This window comes from Falco biarmicus, chromosome Z, assembly GCF_023638135.1.
Source record: "Falco biarmicus isolate bFalBia1 chromosome Z, bFalBia1.pri, whole genome shotgun sequence".
NCBI classification, from domain to species: domain Eukaryota; kingdom Metazoa; phylum Chordata; class Aves; order Falconiformes; family Falconidae; genus Falco; species Falco biarmicus.
Window position 1 is genome coordinate 14,740,918 of NC_079311.1, and position 24,131 is coordinate 14,765,048.

Genomic DNA, 24,131 nt, shown 5'->3' on the forward strand with positions numbered 1-24,131 from the left:
AAAAGACACTCTGTTGTACTATAATGAGACAATTTTTTAAATGGACTAGAAGCTGGCATTGAACTTTAAGTTTCACAAATTAGCTTTTGGCTGTTGTATGTTTTCAAACGTTTTGGCTTATTGTTAGACGCAGGTTAGGGATGAAGCTTCAGATGTTTGCCTTTGAGATATTGCTTCACAGCATCAAGCTTTCACTTTGACACTCAGCCAAAAATACCTTAAGAGATTTTGCCTAATTACCCTTGCTTACATGTCTACATTCCTCTCTGTCAAAAGTCTTTGCCTCCTCGCTACAGATAGATGTTTCTACAAGAAGTCCTCATTAGCCCTCGAGTTTCAAGTAAAGGATATGCTGCCATTAATTCTAACATGTGTGCTAGACCCTGTAAAGAAAATATTCCTAACACCTAAACTTTTATCTCTGGGATTCATATATATATATGGGTTTCATATATATTCTCACTTGGAGAATGCAGGGCCACCTTTAAGCTTTAACACACCTGTCCTCTCACAGTGGAGTTAATTCAGCCCCTGCTTTTACCTGTGCCATTGGAGATACTCAGAACCGACCAGACGATGCCATGAGCAACGTCAGCGGAAGCTGGCCTGGACTGAGCAGGGGGCTGGAACCACCACCCTCCAGAGGCCACTGCCCACCTCAGTGATTCCCTGGTTCTAAGCAACAGGAACTAGAGGCTGCCTGCCAGATAGCAGCACTGCAGGACCTTGGCAGGTCTCCAGTCTGACCACTGCCGAGAGCAGGCTCAGCCATGGGTTCAGACCGGGTTGCTCATGGCACTATCCTTTGGGGGCTGTAACCCCTCAGAGGAGGGAGACGGCACCACCTCCCTGGGCTTGTCCTCGCTACCCATATGCCCTCATGGGGAAAAAAGTTTTCCTTCATCTCCAGCCTCTCTGGCCCTGCCAGCTTGCTGCTCTCCAGAGCCTCCTCCCCAGAGCTGCTCCTGGTCTTACTGGCGTGGCTGCCAGGGCTCTGCCTGCCCTTTGCTCCTGCCCCAAGTGCACATGGGCCCTGTCCTCTTCTCCCACCAGTCCAGGTCCCTCTGGACAGCCACCCTGCCCTCGTGCATATCAGCTACTCCACCGCGCCCCAGGTTTGGCAACCCCTTGCAAACCTGACAGGGTGCACTCGGTCACCTACCCAGGTCATGGATAGAGACGTCAAACAGGACAGGCTTTGTGGGACCCTGCAGGGCACCAGCCTCTGGGCAGATACAACCCAGTGACCACCACCTGAGCCCAGCCACCCAGTCAGGGACCTGCCCACCAAGTGAGGCACCCACCCAGACCCTAACATCCAGAGAGGCCGCAAGAATGTTGTGGAAGAGTGCTGGAAGCCTTGCTGAAGTCAGTGTAAATTATGTCCCCAGTTCTCCCTATGTCCACAAATCCAGTCATTTTCTCACAGAAAGCAATGAGGTGGGTGAAACATACTTCACTCTTGGTCAAGCCATGCTTGCAGTTCCTCATCACCTTCTCCCTTCTGTGGCAAGACATGGGCTCCAAGAGGACACATGCCATGATTTTCCTAGGTAGGAGTGAAACTGGTCAACCTGCAGTTCCCCAGTCTTTTGGCCCTATTCCAGCTGTCATGGACCACCACCATATACATGACAATAAGGATAGTAACATCTAAAAGGAGGGAACAACTACCAGTTGCCATGCCATTCCATTCCACGCCGTTTAGGTAGAAATTTCTCTTTCCGCTGTTCTTTTGCTTTGAAAAGCTGCCCTATGCTAATCAGAGGTTAAAAGTTCTTGCAGGGTAGCTCTATAATTTTAGTTAGAACTGAAGTCAGACTTACTCAATGGACATTGTCCAGACTGTGTTCCTTTTTCATACTTCTGAACTTCAACTGAAGTCTTGTGTGTCTGAAACCCCTAGACGTGCATGTGAACAGCATGGCTTTGAGGAAGGAGGTAACTACTCCCTTTAACTGAAGTATCACATGAACAACCTCGTAAATAAGGACATACTGCCACGGCGTTTCCTTGGTGTTTTGCCAAAGCAGGAGGTAACAGAGGGCAGCTCTATGCCAGGACAGAGGCAAACACCACAGCCAGGTTCTATTCATCTGCAAAAAGCTACTCTGCATACTAATGAATATAGCTTAGCCTCTACTGTTGAAGAGAACACTAAGTACATTCGATGTAGGCCCTGATTAGACAACAGAGGCAGCAGACATGCCTGTATGAGACAGCCCTCATATTCTGGACCACTTTCCTTCCTCTTCACAGACCTAAGAATGGGAAATCTTTCTAACACCTTTTCCCAGCAAAGAATGGAGGGTAGAAGTCCTGGCACTCTGTATCAGTGTATCATATTGGAGGCTCAGGGATAAGAACATTACCAAAATACCCATTTTGCCCTCGAATAAAATTGACATTGCAACTGGTACCTAGACTGGGAATATCCTCTGTGGTCCTAACAAGACATTCCAGTGGATGTCTTTCTGTGCTACCTTTTTAAGTATGCAAAGGGCAGGAATCAAGATCAGGGAAAATGTGCTACTAAAAATGCTCAAAACACCACTCCCCTTTCAAATCCAGCTGGAAGAAAAAAAATCTTATGCTATTATTTCAACTTCAAGTCACTGAAATCCTGAAGAAAGGTATTTACTGACTGCTAGATACAAGTGAACTCCTTAAAATACTTCTAAATTCTCACATATTGGATTAAAACTTCTTTAAAGTAGAGGCTAAATTCTTATTTCAGCACATCGGAGGCATAGGCAAGTCACCCTGGTCTCAGCTTGAAATGACTAAGTCCTTAACAGAAATGGAAATATGTAACAGATTACTTTCTATCAATGACAGACTATGGTTCATCATCTCAGCAAAACTTTTTAATACAGAACGGAAGTTCTATAAAAAAATCAGCAGCAATTAAGTCAAAAATTGTGCATTAATTTTATTAGAATATTTCGTTTCCTGAGCAAGATTTACAACACAACATGCAGATGCATTTAATAATTTACTTCACTATACATTCTGCACTTGTGACAGTGCATTTGTGACAGCTGTGTAACAGAAGTAGCACTTGAGAAAGTTTCCAGCTTTTAGTAATTTAAAAAGGTGACAGCATCTTCAGTACACAGAGCTTTACTGTTACTAGTGTCATTGTTAACTTTCCAATGCCTATGAAGCTGAAGTCATTACTTCAGCAGCATGTTTACATCTCTTTAGACTTCAACACAACTGCTACATTAGAAGTTTCAGCAGTGTTCATTACATTTTTATCACAAACTTAGACATGACAGTAAAAACTGAGCACAATCACACTCTTGTCTAATGGATCAACCGATTAAAAATGCAGATGAAAATAATAATGGTAGGAAGACAGACAGAATCTTAATACAAGTAACTTATGCCAGCATTCTGACATGTTCCTTTGATGAAGCACTGAGCTCATTGCAAGAGCCCTGAAAGACTCACCAAGTTGTAATTACATATTCAACCAGGTAATGTCGATTATATTCACTAATAATGTGTGAAAGGTGTGCAGCTGGGGCTCAATTCCACATCTTTCAGAAGCTCTAAATATTTGTGAATTTTGGTTTTTCAGAAAATGTAAGGGGATTCTGAACATCTATATAGAGAACAGTACTCCTTTTAAAAATCTGAACATTGGACATTTCAGGAAAAGTTGTGAATTTTTTTTTGTTAGCAATTTTGTTAATTTTTATGTCTCTTTGCATGAAAGAGACACTAAAAAGCTACCTTGGAAACAGAAACCTGTTCACCATAACACGTTATGTTGAAATAATTTATTATTATTATTAAATATTATGAAAATAAAAAGTGTTTTATTTAATTTAAGCAAATTTAATCTTATTTAAGCAAAGCAACTGTGGCTTCTCCAATCACAAGTGCAGCTCCTTCACAATTAATATTGAGTAATGACGTTACACGAAAACAGCACAAATATATTCCTGTGTTTTTATAAAAAGAGAATTAAGAAAACATGCAGTACAAATGTACACTGATTTCAATGTAACAAGCACCAATCATGCATCAAAATTGAAAAAATTGGGTCCAGATTAACCTGACACCACAATGCTCTATATACTACTGAGAAAAAAGGGTTCTGGCACAAAAGTAGAAAATGTAGTTTTATTTTCAAGTGAAGCTGGAGACGTGCTAAAAATGAACTAAGACGACTGGCAAGATTATTGACAAGAATTCACTTAGTAAAATCCCATGAACATTAGTTCACAGTTGTGCTCATCTCTGAATTAATATTAATTAATTAACTCATATTAATGGCATATTAACTCATATTAATTAACTCTTATTAATGGCAATGTAAAAAAAAATAAATTACTGTTTTATGACAGTTTGGCTATCACCTTGGTGTTCTTTGGGAAGGTCTAATACTTTAATCTGAACCTTATTCTAACTGACAATGGAAAAAACAGCAGCAGTTTAGGGATAGAAAGACTGACAAGTGCTGCTGAATGACACAAGTTTTCTGTTCTGTGTTTTGAAAGAACTCTACACTGGATCGCTGAACACTTCACTGCAGGATGGCCCAACAGTCTGTGACGGAGTGGCATGGTTGGCACTTACATGCACAAAGCTGCTTAAATAATGACCCAGTTCTCACGTGCAGAGTGCTGCTATTTAAGCTGCTAATAGTCAACAGTTTGCACACAAGAAAAGCACTTTGTAATATATTAAAAATCCCAAATGCCTTTAAATGCTCTAAATGAAGGAGCCAGTAGTGTTACAAATGGAGATAAGGGAAGACACATTTCAGACTTGTACCACATACAAAAGAACAATACTTGAAAACCTCCTTTGAAACTCTCAGAAGGCCCCTATTCCACAACGCCCATGATCAGAAAGGACATATGTATTGTTTTCTGTGGAAACACTAAAAATAGTGACACATCAGAACAGAGGAAAACAGGCACACATCTGAATGAAGTCTCTGGGCAAAAAAAAATTAAATGCTTCCCTTTATTTTATACCTAAACATGTTCAAATTTATCTACTAAGCCCACATGGCAAAGGAACCTCTGGTAACATTTATTTTAACTGTTAAAAAAAGCACACAGAAGACATTCATTAAAATCACGCCTGCTGTCTAGCAAAGCTGGTATTTCCTCTAACAGGGCAGACTGTAGTGTTAGTGTGCTACTGTGCTCCTAATGCTTCATCCCCAGTCAAGTCAATGATTGTCACAAGCGTGGCGGTCACACTGACAGATTTCTTTTCATGCCATGCAAGACTGCAATATTACACATTAGCAGTGGAGAACTTTAAAACGTCATGAGCATATCGCGTTCTTGTATGCTAGTGTAGAACGGTCTCCCAAAGACAAAGGAATGCAGGCCCGGTTTAATCTTCTCAGCCAAAGCCATTACTATGTTAAGATCGCCCTCTGCTGCTAAATCAAGATCCATCTTTAAGCTACGAAGGGACCTGAAAGGTTTTTTTCCTTTTTGCCTGCAAGGAAATAAAAAACGGTGCTGTAAAATAGAGCAGGGAAAGTTTCTCAGAGCCTGCTTTCTACTATCTGTGTACTTACGTGTCATCCTCTATGTATTTTATTAAAGTTAAGGCTTTTCTGTGAAGGACTAGCAGAAATTGTGCAAGGAAAGTACTTCTTAGAGACAAACCAGGCTTCAGATGGAAAATCTGTTAAAAATTGTAACAGAAAATTAAGTAGACATGGAAATTCAAGAATGATTATAAGAATGCAGAATATAAACAAAAATAGCATATACAAATAACATAGCCTTAACTATAAAAAAGCGGGCACATTAACCACAGATTTTTAGATATATACTCAACATTCTTAGTTTTCTTGCTGCTCACATGCCATAAATTAGGCTGTTTTACAGTTCTGTCAGGATGAAGTATTATTTTACTTTTTAAAATTACCTGAAATTAAACTCAACCAGGTAGCTTTCTCAGTACTGTAACTGAAGACATTGTTATGCAGCAATAGAAAACGTGCATTGCTTTTTCACATGTAAGAAAGAGTTTCAGTATTATACTAATACTACAAATAATTATTTTTCTCTCTGGTTATGCAAGCATAGCACTGGTATGAAAAAGAGCTATCAAGCCAACAAATTATCTATTCATGTTAAATTATCTGTTACTAGGGCTCAAAGTACTGAATTTTAGCTCTTGTTCTTTCTGAAAAAAACAAAGATTACCTGATCCAGGAAGGCTTTTACTAATGTATCTCGATGCAGGATATCTTGAAAGACATTTCTACAGAAAAGAAAGCAAACCAGCATGTGAGGTAATGCCATAAAGGGACGCTAACTGTCCAGCAGTTCTGAACAGCAATGGCATTACTGTTTACAATCTGGCAGAAATTAAAAGGGAATTAAAAAACTTGAGTGCATTATAATCCTGCTATTTTTAAAGCTAATTTATAATTTTAAAACAAAACTTTCAGATGAAATGAACTACACCCAGGAAAGCTATTGGACCCTGTCAAATACACTTAGCTCTGTTATACCCCTAATTAAAACAGGAAACAAAATTAACATAACATGGTCAGAAGCATTACTGAAAATGCGCTTCAGTAATATTTAATGCAACAAAACTACCGATGGCACTGGTAAATTCCTCCAAAACATAAGCAACTACCAGAGCTGAAGGACCTTCTTAAAAGCAAAAAAACGTCATGTATTTTACCAGAAAGCAGACTTTGTACTACTTTACTCTCTTGTCTCGAATCAAGTAACTTTGAGAGATGTGACAGGAGTACATACAAATCAGGTGTGAAACTCTCATCTGTGTGGATAATATGATCTTGAGACATCTCTTCATCTGAATTAGCTCTCCAAAATGCTGTCAGCTCGGATCTCATATATCGACGTTGGTTATAGATGTGTTCGTGGCAAGGGGGCATCTGCTTCACTGTATTGACATCTACATCTATATGTGTAGTAGGATATGGGGCATACATTACTTGACGGAAGGGCAACACAAAGCTTCCTGTTGCATCCTGTTTTAGTGAAAAAAAAAATTTCCTCTAGTTAGTTTTTTTCAAAAAGCTATATTGGAACAAAACAATATGAAAGCATCATGCCTAAATTTTAGATCCCATTTGTTTAAACATGTTTTGCTTGAGAGAACTGGTGGCTGTAGCCCAGTAAAAAGTCCTTCATCGCAGATGATTCCCTCAATACAACAGTGAAAACAGGTACTGAGGTAACCTATGTATTGCAGTATTGCATCATCAGGTTCATGAGCCCATTAACATTACAGTATTATATATATCTGGTAAATTTAGACTGCTCGCTAGACCAAGAAGCATTATTTTTCTATTCATCTTCACCCCTTGCTACAACCCTTTCAAAATACTTGGAAACTGTAGGACTGATGGACCATTCTTTTTTTGTTGTTTTCGTACAACACAAAAACTTAACGTCTTTTGGGATTCTACTCCCAAGCAGGCAAAAAAGTATTATTGTACCTCAAAGCACAGGAACAATTCTGGACAATCCTAAAGAAATAGATGTGTCAGAGAAAAGACTGGCTTGGAATTTTAACATGCAAATAGTTACAAAGAAACCTACTGTGCCAGAAAGAAATCAAGCGAAGAGACATATTTCATTGAAAATGAATGTGTGTATGCATGTGTATGTCACATACAATGAAGGATGTTCTTAAACTACAGAAGAATAGAACTTTCCTAACATACTTACTTTGAGTAAGCCTTGAACAAAAAGGCCTGACTCATATTTGAAAGAAGACTCATTTCTACAGAGTCTGGAACACTTCCGCTCTGACGGCGTAAGAAACAGACACAATGTTCTCACAATCTGCATTAAACAGAATGGTTTTGAAAAATATGAAAATGTAAGGAATGAACTGATCTTCATATGCAATTTCTGACTATAATATATTAGGCATTTCAAATGATGTACAAAAATGTTCATCATACTTATTAGAGAAGCCAAAACTTTACCAAGGTCACAGAGCTGTGACATGATTAAATTATTGAACTGCAAGCCATATTACTCCAACTTCCTGTCAAATGAAGAAAAAATCCAGTAATTTTTGATAAAGTTTGTTTTTAGCCAACTATCTAGAACGAATCACTTTCACCCTCTGCTACTGCTTCCTATTACAAGAGTTACTGTGATTGCTTTCCCAGCCTTTTAAGCCTCTTATTTTATTCAGCCCATATTGAAACTGCAGCTATTGTCTCCAATCAGGCATAATTTCCTAAATAGGCATCCATGCTTATTTCCTCAGTAATTTCCTCAAACTCTCCACTAAAAGCATTTTCAAACCCCTGTGCTGCAACAGCTACAAGTAATCATCTCCAAATACAAACACGTATTCCATTCTGCTAATCTCTCAGCCTTAACCTGTGGTGCTGTATCTGTGCCTGTAAGGTCTTTGAGAAGGCTCCATCCTTGCACAACGTGTTTATGCAGTAACTAAAGCCATGACAACCTAGTTTCTGACTAATGCTTTCTGCCAGTTCAGCAAGATGCAATAGGTGTATTTTTTTAATTTAAGGAAAGCTAAAGTATGCCATAAAGAAAGCAATTACTTCAGAACCATTGCACTGTGACACAAAGAGCACACTCCTGATAAGAACCCGTGCAGAATTTATGAAATTTACCCTGGATGTATTTTGAGACTCATATTCCTCTAGACTTAGCGTCTAGCTTATCGATGCATTATTTTGCGTACTTATAACCATTTACACCATAAAGCCTTTTAATTAATTATTTTATGAACTATAAAGGTTAAGCTTTTTATGACCATTTAAGCCTTTAACATTTCCTCTATTATGCTAACTTAATCTTATGCAAATCTTACATCCCTGAAACAATACATATTAACTGTGGTTAGCTGATTTCAGCTAAGAACTAAGAATTTTCTTTTCTCTGGTTCCCCTTTGCTGCGAATTTGAGTCTCAGCATTCATTGTTCATTTGATCAGAGGTGCTTCATCACCACTGCCAATACACACGAAAGCCTCCTCCCCCCAGTTTTTATAACACGTCACAAACTACTTATTTCAAAACACACCTTACTAAAGGTGCCTTGAAATTTAAAAAAAAAGACTATTATATTTCACTGCAGCAAGGAGCCCTACACACTATAAAATACGAAATATATAATATGTATAGTCTACAATCAATATATAATATATTCAGCAGGCCCTCTGCTCTTAAGTTTGTATTTCACACTGAAGCTATCACACAGATACATGTATACATATATCAAAAAGGGCATCAACTTTGAGAACTAATTTCTCTACAAAGGAAGGTTTTAGTCTCACAAATTAAAACCAGAGCTCAATAATTAATACATCACAATTAAAAATATAATCAGACAGAAAAGCCCAATATACAAAAACATTCCCTATCAGAAAATTAAGTTATCTTAATATACTGCTTCTCCACACATACCCCTGTAGGACCTTTGTCATGGTCTCAGGACATGGGACCATCGTTATTGCATGGCCCAGAGGCCCCAATATAAATTGAAAACTTACAGCGCTACATAACTACACAGAACCTTACCCGCACAGTAGTATTGGTATTCTCATTAAGTGCAGTGGTGCCCAATATCTAAAGGCTCTAGGACTGCACACTTTTATGAAACCCTTTTTTTCATTCCCAGTTGCAGGGATACTCAAAATCAAAGAGGTTTATTAAAGGACTCAGCCATGAATGTAGAGACGCATTTGATTTAGTGGAATATATTTTCTCACAAAGAAAACATTTTCTTCATTATTTGTCTCTGAATATCCTAAGTGGAAATTAACTTCATTGTTTTTACTAGAAGGGATAGAGTTAACACCCTAATTAAATGCAAATCAAAGGGAAACGTGTCTGAACAAAACGCTGATATATTGCACTATGCTAAAAAGAAATTGCTTTAAGAAATATTTCAATGGACAATAAATACAAGTGTATCTCTTCAGGAATTGCTTTCGATTTATCTGAAACTAGCACTCTGATATAATCTGAAAGCTTTATACAAAAAGGCACTTGGAGAAATCTGAATAAGGAAAACATCCTCATCTGATTTTTCCTTCATATACTGGGTAAGCTTAAAATAAGCATCAAGAAACTCTCCATTTACACCAAAATATAAGAGGATAAGAAGTGCAGGTGAGAGTTTCATATTGGGTCAAATTAAGTATTTCATAACAAGCTTACGAGAAGTTAAAAATAGTAACAGCATAGGAAGAAAAAGTCTACCATGAAATTGTAATTATTTTCTTGTTCTGAAATGACAGCTTCCAAAAGCAACCTTTTTTCCTCCCAAATAGATCATAATGATGTATATACTCTTCCCTGTTAAGAGGTACAGCTAATGCTGATTATTGTTTTTAGACCCGAAAGCTCCTGAACATCTTCCCTACTGATGTGCTCCAGTGAGTATGAGACATTGAGTGTTTTGTTGTTACATGACTTGTTTTTAGGAGTTTACATCTGTACTTTGTCTCTTTGGTTCTTCAGGAAAGCTGAGTCAAATCAAATTTTAAATCTACCAGTTAAACTGTACACGTATTTACCAATTACGTTTTAAACAGACTGAAGATGAAGTCAACACAAAGATGGCTACAAAAAAAATATAAAATTCTGGAATTGCTGGAATGGTTTAAAGTTCTAGTAAGCTTGCCTGATTCAACATATGTGTGTGACTTCAGACCCAACAGTTTCAAAGTTCCACGAAACACAAGCAGTTTGTGACGCCAAGTACATTCATTCCCCAGAGTAATTGTGCAGATACTAATTTCTTAAAGAGTATGCAGACAATGCCCATTGACATAGCTGAACAGGGCGAGCCAGTTCAGACCTCTCCAATTTGTACATTTTAGCTAACAAACCTGATTTTAAAAGCTCAGACTGATTTACTACTCATTTATACACAGTATCAATTAAATTAAATGCATTGGTTTTCTTAAAGTTGCCAGAATACAACTGATAAAGCAATATTCAGGCAGAATTGTCAACTGCTAGACCAATCAGCTGAAATAAGATACTCAGAAAACAGTATTCCTTCTTTCTTCAATCTCAGGTATGTTTATAGATAAACCTTGTTCCAAATAACACACTAACACTCCTAATAATCAGCATTTATGTTGGTTTTATTAGAAAGTGCATTACCTTATTAACTTTTTCTGCACTGCTTCCTACAACTACAGAACAACCACAGGTTTGCAGGTGTGAACTAATCGCACTGCAAATAAAAACAAACAGGTTAATACATTTAATCAGACTTTTCAAATAAACCAATTGTCATCTTCACAAGAAGAATGAAGTGCTCCTACTATAAATATAGGCTCATACCTATAGGCCCATACTCACAGGACCTCACACAGCTGTGTAGGTTACTGCTTAAATCCAAAAGTTCAATAGTATATGTATTTTCAATTTGATGAACAAAAAGACTGTCACTCAGAACCTCCAAATACCAGTTACGGTGCAAACAAAAGTGTCTGCTGCTATGACCTAACTGTATGTAGAATCTGTATAAAGTAATCAAAGTAACAGAAGACATACTAATAATGAAGGATTTGAAAGCATCTTGGCAGAAGATCTATGGTTGTCCATTGTTGTCTCAACATTCTGAAACTGTGGATCAGAACCCAGTTTTGGGAGACAGCGGCTAAACTGTTCTACTCCTGGTAACTGCATGGGCAAGAGCAAATCACAAGCTTGAGTGTGAGCATACATACAGACATGCTGGAAGTTGAGTCATCTTGCCTTGTGAGCTGCCAGCAGCACAGATCTAATTTAGCTTAGATTAAGTTTGGAGCCTGCAGTAAATACACCTGGACTAACTTTGCCAACTCTTAACCTGTCCTTAGGAAACCTCTGTTGAGGTTTCTTATCCTCATCCTCCCTTTCCCCCTGCACTTTCTTAAACCAACACCTGGCTGAGAGCTTCAGAAAGTCTAGATATCTTAGAAATTCTAGATATCATTAAAAGTTTTTCTCCAATATCTGTGAATATACGAAAGTACACATATATGCTACCTTCTGAAGGATGCATTGCATGTGATTAACCTGTTCTAATAAACACCTCTAATTGATAAGGACTGTAATAGCTACACTCATACTCTGAAATCTTGCAGATGGACTTTACAGTGGACCTGCTACTATTTATCTTACCAAGTATATTCTAAGAGTAAAATTTAAGGCCATCTGAATACTTAAGAATTCTTCCTTTGGGGCAGAAATAGGTATTCAGCTTCGTTGAGAAGTTACTGAGAAAGCATGACTGCTTATTTTAGAGGCTGGTATTGTTGATATGCAGTTTCATCCAATTTTTATTCAATGACATGTATAAATCCATGTAACACTATATTTAAGACCTGAAATCTGAACCTAGAGAAGCTGCTAAGTTTTGCAGATAAGATAAAAGACAGATATTTGGACCCTTCACATGAATGGCCAAGTTATTCTTTTCTTTACAGGACAAAATTTCCAGGGAGAAGTAGCAAGAAGAGATAACCAACACTCTACAGTCTACTACCTGCCCAATAAATCTGCAACTGGTAAAAGAACAGCTCACCATTGTAGGATCAACCGCTCTAGCTGTTTACAACAATCTGTTCCATGTTTTTCACTTCATTATATCCTAAATTCTCTATGGAACTAAATACTACCTTATTGTGAATAATCAGTTAATTTAATACATGAATTTCTGTAGTACTGAAAGCATATGTGACACTGTACAAATAGATAGCACTAAACACTAGATAAATGAATGCAGTTTCACTAGGGATGCTCTGAAAAGTTAACAGAATCAATTAAAATCTGTAATACATGCTTTCCCACAGGAAAAGACCAAGTTGCTCTCATGTGCAACTGCTTCCACTTACTCATTAAAAACAGGGGGGGGAGCGGGGAGAGAAATACACAATTTCGTAAGTGTTCTATATGCCATACCATTAATTCTTATTCATAGTTTATGCAGTAAACACAACCCGGGTTTTTTTTGGTATTTCACAAAAATGTAAGACTCTAACTTATATCCTTATAAAATTTAACATTAAGTATCAAAGAAAAATTCTACTGGACAGGAATTCTACTATCAAGATAACTCTGTAATAATGTAGTCTACAGAGATGCAGCTATTAGCCCAGTGCCATTCTTCTAAAATGACAGCAACTTCTACAGCATTTTATAGACAAAAATCTCAAAAAGCCAAATACATGTCAACCTCCCCCCTCCTATAAATAAAATTAATCTAATACATGTTCACATCCACATACGTGTATATATACATATGCATACACAAATTTAAACCATTTCACTACAGCAGAAAGCAAAATTGAAATTCATACTTGAGGAGAAAGCCTTCATGGCAACTATCCCCAATGTCATCATCATTTAGCACTGTGTCACTTATCTGAAATGCAAGTAAATATAAACAAAAGTTAGACAAGGATCTGCAACACCTTCCAATTAACTGATTTCTGTTTTTAATGATAGGTGGAAACTGTTGGGGAACTATTCAAGCTAACTTGTAAGACTGCCTGAAAAAGCACAACTTTAAAAAGACCTTCTGACTTCCATCAATGCATTTTGAAAATGAGAAAGTCACTTGATTATTAAAAGTTCTTCACCACCCACAAGTCAGATTCCTCCCAGTGGATTTTTTCTGTAACATTGCTCAGAATATTTTAAATTAGGGCATGTGAGATCACTTCTACTTCTTCCATGAGAACACTAAACCACACTGAAACTGGTATCAATGTTAAAACTATTTACTTCTCTATTCATTTTGTTTTGCATCAAACAGCCTTTACACTTCACTCTAAAAACTGTATCACCCTATGCAGTTAGTTTTGCCAAGTGCTGACCATGGAAAACTCTGCTAGTACTGCTACATTTACTGAACTGAAACAGTTATATAAAACCATTCCCTACACAACTTAGGAAAACCTGATGTGAAACAACTGAAGTGTGCAAGAATTTATGACAACTGTGGGGTTTTGTCTGCCAAAGAGATACCAAACCAGAACACCAAAGCCACCTTTTTATTCAGAATGCAAAGAACACAAGGACTTACATCTATTTCTTCTGGAACACTGTGTGATTTCATAGATGAAAGAAGTTCCATTACAGGAATGACTTCTCCTGTCAGCATTGGAATAATGCTCCGGCCCTGCACAATAAACAAAATGCTTGAAGTACAAGCACATTGTGTGGTATCAGAATTTAATACTAACATGGACTTATAACATTACTATCAGAAGTTACTACCAACGCGAACTTGCATGTTACAAGATGCAGAACATCTTTTAAGTGCCTTTTGTTTGGAAGCGTGGTGTGATCAGATATTGATGCACAGACCTCCTGGGCTTTGCTCATCAATAATTATGAACAGGAAATACATGTTGTGCTTCTCAACATCAGGTCTAAAAGGTCTTTCCAGGGTCCTACGCTAGTTTTCATGATTAGTGGTTTGGCCTAGACAAGAAGCATCTGGAGTGAGATAATCTGATCATACCACATTATGTGCATTTACTGCATTTTAGATCCAAGTCCGATGGATTAACAATGACAGGAAACCAAAACCAGTCACATTAGTTACTAACATACAAAATTACTTATCTGATTTATCTACGACACAAAACTGAAGCCACAATTTCATATTTACATTTTCAGAAATCAAAATCTTTTCACAGTTTTATCCAATAGGTCTCCAACCACATTCCAACATGACAGATCTGTATGTCTCTTTAACCCGAAAAAGTTAAGTTTTACAAGACCTAATGAAAACCTGTCCTTGTTAGGAAGTGAGTGTGAATCTATGGAAGCTACTACCTTTACAGAGCTTCAAGTTCAAGTCAATGACTTTCCTTTTCTGAAAGGTAATATTCCTCATAGATTTCCACTTTACCCATAAAGTGATGAATATATTTTCCTTCAAGTTGCTCAAGGCTTCCATCATCCTATCTTCAGAAACTTTGCCTCCTGTGCATGGCATGTCATCAGTCAGTCCAAAGTATCTTCCTGGATCCCAAAAATAAGCAGCAGCACCAACGTCTACAGTCACCAGATGCAGTCAAACAGTTTTATGATGGTGTGCCTTATGTATCAGCCAGACAGCCCTTACCTGATCTTCCATTCTCTCTGTGCCTTCCAAGACAATCTTCTGGAAATGTTCTTGCCTCTCCTGAGCAAGAGAAGCAGTTAAATATGAACGTTCTGGTATTTGTTTATATATGTATGCACACAAAAGTCAAATGGTACAGTTTCTTCCCTGTGGAGTCACGCTTCTTAGATTCAAATTTCGATGTCCAAGTCTTTTGTTTCTTTTAAAGAGTTGACATTAGAGGGAAGTGATGCCATTTTAAACAGATCAACGCTCCCCACTCTGTCCCCCATCAAACCTCTCACATGCTTGGGAGTAGTAGGAAAGGGAGGGTGTGATGACAATGACAAAACATTAAGTTGCCTCCTCAGAGATCAAGAAAATGCCAAATGATCACATTTTGGTGCAGAATTCCACTTTATGTACGGATTTTTATTTTCAAATGGGTAAGGTACAGACTGATGGCTCCTGAGGCAGCAAGAAAAAAACTGAGATATCCAGAATGAGAAAGATTATTTGTTTGGGGAGGGTAGGAAAAACAGCTTTTTTTTTTTTTCCCCCCACACACTGAGACATTGACAAGTCTTCAAAAAATTGTTTTATAACCAAGTACAGAAAACATGAAACCTCAAAATACACAAAACACAATGTACAACAGACTGGACAAAGTTCTTAAAACAAGATTCAGCAGCTGAATAGCAAACTGCATTCAAAATGCAACTTACAGTGGAATGAAGTTAGCGTTCACAATGAGAATTTGGCATTAATCACTGGAAAAATCAATACAATACGCAAAAAATGGAAGATGCTGTGAGAACTAATGACATCTTTTGCTAGATGCTGACAGGTTTTTGCATTTTTATTTGTTACTCATTATTTTCCTGTGACTGAACTACTCAAAGTTGATAACTTCAAGTGGGAGAAGAGTTTACATGACTTTTATTGAGCAGAGGAACTGGGAACAAGCTAAAGTAACTTGCCCTAAAGCAGTAATAAAACTTGTCTAACCATCTACAAGAAGCAACTGCAAAAACCAATACTGGAACAAGGCAGACTTCCTCGAGGCACCTCCATCCCTGAGTTCAGTGTCAGTGAAGTAAGACATTCTTGACAATGACAATCCCTTGCTTTAAAAGTAGTCTTCATGAAGATAAGGTTGCATAGATGGTGTAAGCCACTTTTTAGAAATATAACTGCTCAAAACTATTAGACAAACATCTGGAACACAGAACTGAATTAGATAAAATGGGTTTCTAATCCCATATAGATGACTTGCTTGGAGTTGCTTGTCTGATTTTGCCAGTCTGAACACTCTTCCATGTTTCTCCTTGTCCTTGAGTTCAGAAGGTTTCTTCTCTTCTAAACGGAAACTGTTGTCCAGCTATACACAGAACTCATGAGAGCTGATAACCATAACTATTAGAAATTTCAGAACAGATACAGTTCCTTTTGGATATGACTTCAACATTTTTTGTTCCGTTGTAGTCACAGTTGCTGAACTGTCTCAAAATGCAAACTACAAAGTGGGCCTGTTTTAGTTCAGTACTATCATTCCACAACTCATGCCTCAATTTTAACCTACATTTTGAAAGCAGTTTTCTCTCTTCTGGGTATGGCTGCATAACTGCAGATAAATGCAGGGATCTTTGATACTCCTCAAACAAACAAACAAACAAACAAAAAGAGACAATAAGTGTCTGTTTCACAATGTATCATTGCCTCAGCTAACCCAGCTGACTTCTCCTTCAAGAACATCTGAAAAAGAATGAAGAACTTAAGTACTAATTTCTGAGGAAACTAGTAGAAAACATTTTTTTCTCATTCTCAATGCCACTTGAAGGCTATTTCTACTGTGGAAATATACTGATATGGATCAAGGTCCAGAAAAAGCGAAGACATACTATAGTTAAGAATGATGGACAATTGTTATTTGACCACTCACATTAAGTGTCAGTAGAGAGGACACTAAATGACAGATAGGCAATGTAATCAAGAACATGAGATAGTATTCACTTATGTCAAAATCACAAACATCCAACAAGCTTTTAGAAGACTTGATTAGGAAATAAATATTTGTGTTTCTACTATATTGCCAATGAACTTTATCTATCCTTTCTCTGAAAAAGAAATGCCAGAACTATCAAGAGCCAATGTGGTGGAAAACAATGCCAGCCATCATCAGGCAATACAGCAAAAATCAATGGAGTTTAATCCCGTTGCAAAAAGGAAACATCACCACAAAAATTAACACCAGCATTATTTCTGGAATCTTAATTAGTTCAGAGTATTCAAAAAGGAAGTTTAAGTATGCTGACTACAGGTCTCAAAACAGAAGAGGAACAAAAACTTTATCAGACAAACATACATTGCCATACACTTCAAAGCTGATATGTGATCTACTGCTCTAAGACAACTTGCACTCCATGAAGATGACAGATTTTGTTTTTTATTAGTAGTATGTTATTAATTTTAAACGAAAATACATAACAATTTTCACTTAGTAAGGGAATACTCATAATGTACCCAAAGGTAAGAATTGCAATTTTTCAGAATTTTCCTTTTTGAATTTCGAAAGTAGAAATATTTGTACTGAAGCAGATGTATTTTCATGGTTCTCCAATTAGTTTTACTCAATTTAACACGTGCCAAACTGTTCACTGACACCCTTTTTTTTGAAAAATAAAAATTGTAACAACAATGACAACATTAATTGCATCAGCTCACTTTCCTGGATTTCAAGTGAAAACAATGATTAGCAATGCAGTAAATTTACAATTCTACATAGTTTAAATACATGAATTAACAAAGTTAAAAGCAACAATTTGTATCAAATTCAGACAAAGGAAAAAACTGTACAGGATACCTATTTCACCTAGATAGCCCTGTACAGGTTATATAGTATTACTAGGATAATCCATGTTACTCCAGCCAGATAAAAACTCCAGCCTTGAATTTGCTGATGTACTGATAAATTTTAACCTCCAAAATTGTATACTTGTAGAGTGGTCAGCCTCCTCTGAGTTTTTTGTGTCTGGACTGTCTGTGACAGAATCTTAATTCTTGTTTTTGCTCAAGACAACTTGGACTACTGTTTTTAGTAATGAACAATAAACCTACCTTATGCATCCATATTCTTCCTTTCCTTATAATATGTGTTAACCTATCCACGCACACCCTGTGAAGTGGCAGGTAGAAGCCAAGTTCACTTTGTGGAAGTATAATTGACAGTCCATATGTGCTTCTGTCTCCATTCCAGTTTCCATCAAAGATTAATGACACAATGATTACCCGTTTTTCTGCCAAGACGAAGAACTTCACATCTATTGCACCACTTTCTGCATTCCGAAGTATTTCTCCATTCAGGGTGTGGTTAGCAAGAAAAGTTATTTCCCCATCGCTGAGAAGTACCTGTTCTGTCTTTGGGGCCCAGATATGCCGCACGCGGGGGCCAAGGATATTGTCCCAGTAAGCAAAAGTGGCAGCTAATAAAGGTGACTCGCCATTCAAGGAGATCTCTGTTTTAGCAACTGCAGGAGATGGTGGTGGACAAAGAGCTGACATGCCTGCTTCCTCTCTTGTGTAAAACTGAAATGCTTACATTACCTAAAAAAAAAGGTTTCATACAAAAAAAAACCAAAATTAGAGCTGCACTCAATTATCTCATATTCCTTTTGCTTCCATATAAGACTTCAAGAAACACGCTGACTCCTACACCTCATATTTAATTGTAGACTTCATTCAAGAAGGAAGCATATATGCATACCTTCCATATAACGAAGTAGTATGCTTTAAAATGTTAGTCAGACCTCAAATACCCTTTACTCACCGTATAAGTATGATGAGCCTGTCCAACATTCAACTTCTATAAAGACAGCTGACATATGATAGATACACCTTGTACATCACGGTGACACCTTTTACATGCACGGTGTTGCGGTACAAGACAAACGCTCAGCACTTTACAGAATGTATTGATGGAAAATTCTTCATACTGTGTAGACACAAATAGTCAAACATTTTCCCTAGAAGTTTCCAACAACTCTACAGCTTCTCCATTTTGATGGGGCGGGCTCAGAAGACAACAGGAAGTTCCATCTTCCCTAAAAGTTATGCAGGCGCCACAGGAACACATCAAATAAAAAAAGTTTCCCGAACTAACTCAACCCAGGATGGAGAACTATAAACGCTAAAATGCATTTAAATTCACGAACCCCCACATGACCAGAACTGAGCGCGCCTCTCCTTGCCGGCAGCACACCGCACGGTAACAGAGGACACCTCCCCAGTACCGCAGGAGCTGTAACACCCGTCTTATGGACACAGCTGCAACTCGCCAGACCTCTGGCAGTTTCGTTTCATGCATCTCTACTTTTTCTCCCCCCTCCCCGCCCCGCGAATGTCCCCAGTAAAACCACCCAGGTTCGTTACACCACCGCAGGAGCGTACAGCGCCTCCGCCTCCGGCCGCTCCTCAGGCCCGACCGAGCAGCGAGTGGGCCGCCCCCGCCCGCCGGTGCCCAGCCCGGGCGGCAGCGGGCGAGCCAAGGCCGTCTGAGGCTCTGAATGTCACTTCACGTTTCTCAGGGAAGCCGAAAGACAGCGCCGGTCACCCGTGCCTCCTCACGCTGCCGGGCTGTCGGCTCCTCCCGCCACAGCACACCGGCACACGACGACGGCCAAGAGGCTACACCCCCGCGCCCCCCGCCTGGGTCGGCCCGTTTCGCACCCTGCAGGGCCGGTCTGAACTTCGGAAAGGACTCATCCCCCGGGAAGGCGAGCCGAGAGGAGGCCCAACGCACTCCCGCCGCAGACAGGAGCGGGCGACAACGACAACCCCCGCGGCGGAAAGCGCAGTAACCGCCCCCCCCCCGGCCCCGCTCCCGCCTTACCTGCGCGCCGGCCGCCGCTGCCCGCCTGCCCGCCCGGCGGCGGCCCTCAGCAGCGCCACTCCGCATGCGCGGCGCTGGCCCTCGCCCCCCGTCAGCGGCGGCGGGCGGCACCGGCGGCGGGCACCGCCCGGGGAGCTCGGCGGGCTGTGAGCCGGGCTGCCCGGGGTGCCTGACGGGGCGGCGGGGAAAGGCTGGGGAGCCAGATGGCAGCGGGGAGGCGGTGTTACCTCACGGGCGGCGGAGGAAAAATGGCGGCGGCGGCGGCGTCGCGGCCTGCACGGAGGCGGCTGGGTGCCGCGGCTCTGCCGGCAGAGCCGGCTGGTGTGCCCTGGGGAGCGCGGCGCAGCCGGGGCAGACCGCTCGGGGGTGACCGGCCGCAGAGCGCCCCGGGGCTGGCACGAAAGCCGAGGGCAGCTTGTGAAGGAGGGCAGAAGCCCCGGCTGCGGGCAGATGGGGAAACGGCGCTGTGCCAGGGGCGTCGTTTATGGAGGCGCGTTTGAGTCTAAAATAGGAAGTTAATGATGACAGAATTAGGTTAGTATCCAAACATACTGTATGCAAAACAGTGAAGATGCTCTTGCTTGAGCTTCGTTTAGTTTTACAGGTGTATGGTAAGTACCTTTACGCCTATTACTGCCTCAATCCAGGCTGGATGAACACCACCATAGTCATTTACATCTAAGAGGCATTTTTTTATTTACAGCCTCCAAAGGAAAAAGACTTCTGTGATGTAGTGACACAGCTGTATTCCTGCAGGCTCCCTCACCCCTGCCGTACCCAGTCTCAAGCAGCTTGAACAGGCCCATACGGGTTGACTTAACACAGCACAACAGACCTGAAATGAGCTTTTTTTTTCTTTCTTCCTTTTTTTTGAGTCATACCCTCCCAGTTTTACCACAAAAATTGCCCTTGTCAAAATGCCTTTAATATTAGGCAGTGAATAGCTTCACACCAAAGAACGTTGTCCTCAGCCAGCTAAAATCTGCCTTTTAGATTACTTTTATTAATGATTTTAAAAACAAACACTGAACATAAAATGATTTATGTCTGTGTATTGGATTGTAGTTTTAGCTTCTAAGAAGCAGAGCTCCAATAAAAGTAAATGACTACACAAAATTTATGTAACAAATATGCAAGCGCTCAAGAGGAACAATGGAATTAAACTTTTTAAAAAAAGTTGTTGATACTTAAATGTTCTGAATTCAAACATCTGGCATCAAACTCTGGAATTTCTCTAAATCTCTTGTCTAAATAGGAATTATGCAATTTAGAAAAAGCAGATTTTTGTGTGTTTAGTTTGCATATGAACTGTGAAGAGAAGTGAATGTAAACTGCTGTTTGTGTAGTTGTAGACGCTAAGCTGCATGGTAAGAAAAGTACAGTGATATTAGATAAGCAATGGTGTGGGAGAAATGGGCTTCAGGGATGGGGAAGTAGGGTGTATTTTGTCACTGAATTGTCATCTAGACTGGCATAAGACACTTGATATAGCTGCATCAATTTTCTCATTACAAACTGCTTTGAGAATTCTATGTTTAAAAGCAAATCACCATGTTACATGCAAAGAATTACTAGCATGAATCACAAATCCTTTCTTTTCTCTTGAAGTAATAGATAAGTCTTTGTAATTGCTGCAGTGGTAATATTGGTACAGCAAAATTTCTGCCTGTTGTAGCCTGACTTCCCCTGCCCTCCCCCTTCAGTTTTTCATACTTTCTTCAGGCAGAGGAGAGAGTAACAATCCCATTGCATACGATTGGAAGAGGCTAACAGTATTTCTGCAGGTGTCTTTTGTAGATGCATCAGAGACGTGGAGGCAGGCTGCAGTGTAAGCAAATTTTTCTCCCCTGACAAAGAATACATCTGGCTATGAAGCCTAATGCTGCACATCTTCAAAGAAATTAATTAGGGTGTGTGGAACACAGAGAAGATGAAAGTGAACTGAGACTGAACTCAAGCAAAAACACATTTCAGTTTTATTTATTTATGTTTTTAGTATGGCATTCTGAGTCATCAGCATGACTGATGTCATGCCTTAACATAAGGGAGTACATAGGCAAAAAGGGAAAAGGATGAAACAAAATATAGTGGAATTCAGCCGCTCAGCCTGGTGGGGAAAGGCCATAGAAACACAAGGTGTTACCTAGCTAGTCCAGTGCACCAAGGCTGTGCATGCTCAGGGCAATGCAAGTTTACACCACTGGAGAATGATCTTGAAGAAAGCTAATTTCACAGTAATAAAATGAATGTTTTCTAGGGAGATCAGCTGGCTGCAAAACTAATACAAGGTGAAAGCAAATGCCAAAGTTTGATTGAAGTTGCAAGAAGCAGAAACACTTTTGGTGATACAGAAATCAGTGCTGAGGTTATGCTTTATACACATATGAGCAACATAAAGCCAAATCTGTCTCTAGAAAAAGCAAAGCTTGCAATCCTGTATCCCCAGCTATTCATTGCTACAACAGGGGCAAGATGGGACTTTCTGCAGTATCTCTGGCTAGTAGTTTAAGGCTGTTTCACATCCATGTTAAAACCAGTGAAGTGTGCTTGTACTGTCACTGTTATGTTTATGGAGGCTCTTGTTACTAGTATTAACATGTTCTTAGAAACACTGGCTTTGGTAAGTGCTAGGGCATATGTAAATTTGGGCTTGACCAGTGAATATAAATTAATCTAACATAACTTGTAGTATCAATTCTAATGGCGTTCCACCAGGTGTTTCTATCTGAGTGGTGCTATTCCAGGCTGCTGTCATTGTCATGTTGATTCTTTACAGATTATTAAATGCACAGACATGGCAGTGTAGGGACCCATTAATTACTGTGACAAAAAGCGGCCTGCAATTCTAGAGCCACTCAGTGGAAGTTAATAATTTTCAAATGGAAGTTAAGCATCTGGAATTTTGGAGTGCTGAGGTATTTTATCCTAAGAGGACTCCCATGACTTCTTTTTTCCCCATTATCCTTCTACACATGGAAAGGGTGATTTGATCTTTTAAAGAAAAGTACTACATCTTTTCAAGCCCACGTGACAATGGTAGAATTACAACAAAAGATCTGTGTAAATGAATGGTGGGGGGTATAATATACATGGCTAAATTGCTTTCAGAGCTGCTTTGGAGCTTGGGGAACACTGGGCTTCCTCTGTCTGGTCAGATGCCCCTAAGTTTTACACAACAGCAGTTTAGCTTTGTGCAGGTTGGATAGACAGCCCTGTGGATTTAGGGAGTAATGATAATTAACTCTTGCTTGGCTGCTGAAGTCACACTGTCAATTCTTCTGAAGCTGCCACAAACTTAAAAAATGGAAGACCAAATTCAGTGTCTTTAAGGATGCCTAGCATTGATTAGAAATACTTATAATAAAAAATTCCAGAGGTGATTGTTTTGTTTATGGTGGAGCAGGGGTCATTTGAGCTTCAAGGTTTTTATTGATTCCAGTTGTGTTTTCCAAACACAGTAACACAGGATCTGCTATAATAAGCACAAGAGTAGTTTTGACTTGTCAAAATAGCAGGAATGTGGAGTCCACAACATATTGCTGCAGCATCAATTAGAAATAAATAAATTACAAAACTCAGGAGAATCCATCACTGAGTTGTTCAGCATCACTCTGCACTGGAAGATACTGTCTCAATAGGATAATAAATGATGTTAAAGTAAACATACAATAATCCACATAGATTTTAGCCAGGGTATGAAGATAGACGTGTCACTTTCAATGAATAACAGATAATGTCCTGTGATATGTGTATTTCCCAGATACGCTTAGCAAAACCAAGTTTCTCATAGCAGTAAGAGCTTAGCTAAGGCTAGTTTCCATGATCCAATTTACTATGCTAGATGTATTTTTCTGATGCCTTTCTAAGACTCAGAGGCATTGTTCAGGTGCAATTATACAGCTCACTTAAGTCAGATATGAATTCACACAGCTGTTGAAAACAGCTGGCCTGGTCTGGTGTCTCCTTTTTTCCCAACCCCAGGTGAGTGCTCCAGCTTTCCTTTTTATACTTGTATTAACATTTGTGTGATGATGCAACCTAGCTGTACAACAGATCAGACTGATCTGTCTGAAGAACAGTTTCATTTTTGTTTGGGTAGGTAGGCAGGCAAACCTATCTTTGGGAATACTGTTTTACAGAAGCAAGTATATATCATGTCATATTAAGTT

General features: G+C 39.3%; 1 protein-coding gene across 5 annotated transcripts; it reads right to left on the minus strand.

Moving 5' to 3' along the window:
* Positions 1-2,907: 2,907 nt before the first annotated feature.
* On the minus strand, positions 2,908-21,117 carry C9orf72 (C9orf72-SMCR8 complex subunit). 5 transcript variants are annotated; one of them, XM_056324841.1, is made up of 11 exons: positions 20,190-21,117; positions 18,192-18,677; positions 15,096-15,155; positions 14,046-14,141; positions 13,318-13,382; positions 11,132-11,204; positions 7,698-7,814; positions 6,759-6,994; positions 6,192-6,249; positions 5,555-5,664; positions 2,908-5,472 (listed from the first exon to the last, which is right to left on the minus strand). In XM_056324841.1, the coding sequence occupies exons 2-11, from the start codon at positions 18,633-18,635 to the stop codon at positions 5,286-5,288; spliced, it is 1,446 nt and encodes a 481-aa protein (XP_056180816.1). In that variant the 5' UTR covers positions 18,636-18,677; positions 20,190-21,117; the 3' UTR covers positions 2,908-5,285. The 5 variants fall into 5 exon arrangements, with proteins under 5 accessions (XP_056180816.1, XP_056180814.1, XP_056180815.1 ...); XM_056324839.1 differs by lacking the exon at positions 20,190-21,117 and adding an exon at positions 19,963-20,183; XM_056324840.1 differs by lacking the exon at positions 20,190-21,117 and adding an exon at positions 18,901-19,442.
* Positions 21,118-24,131: the final 3,014 nt, after the last annotated feature.

What these genes read in the sequence shown, in the direction of transcription:
- C9orf72 (XM_056324841.1), bottom strand. Translation starts at nt 18,635, where the DNA reads ATGTCAGCTCTTTGTCCACCACCATCTCCTGCAGTTGCTAAAACAGAG. An exon ending in GTGTTCCAGAAGAAATAGAT is followed by an intron (nt 13,383 to 14,045) that starts GTAAGTCCTTGT and finishes CTTGCATTTCAG; the next exon opens with ATAAGTGACACAGTGCTAAA. An exon ending in CATGAAGGCTTTCTCCTCAA is followed by an intron (nt 11,205 to 13,317) that starts GTATGAATTTCA and finishes TTTTATTTGCAG; the next exon opens with TGCGATTAGTTCACACCTGC.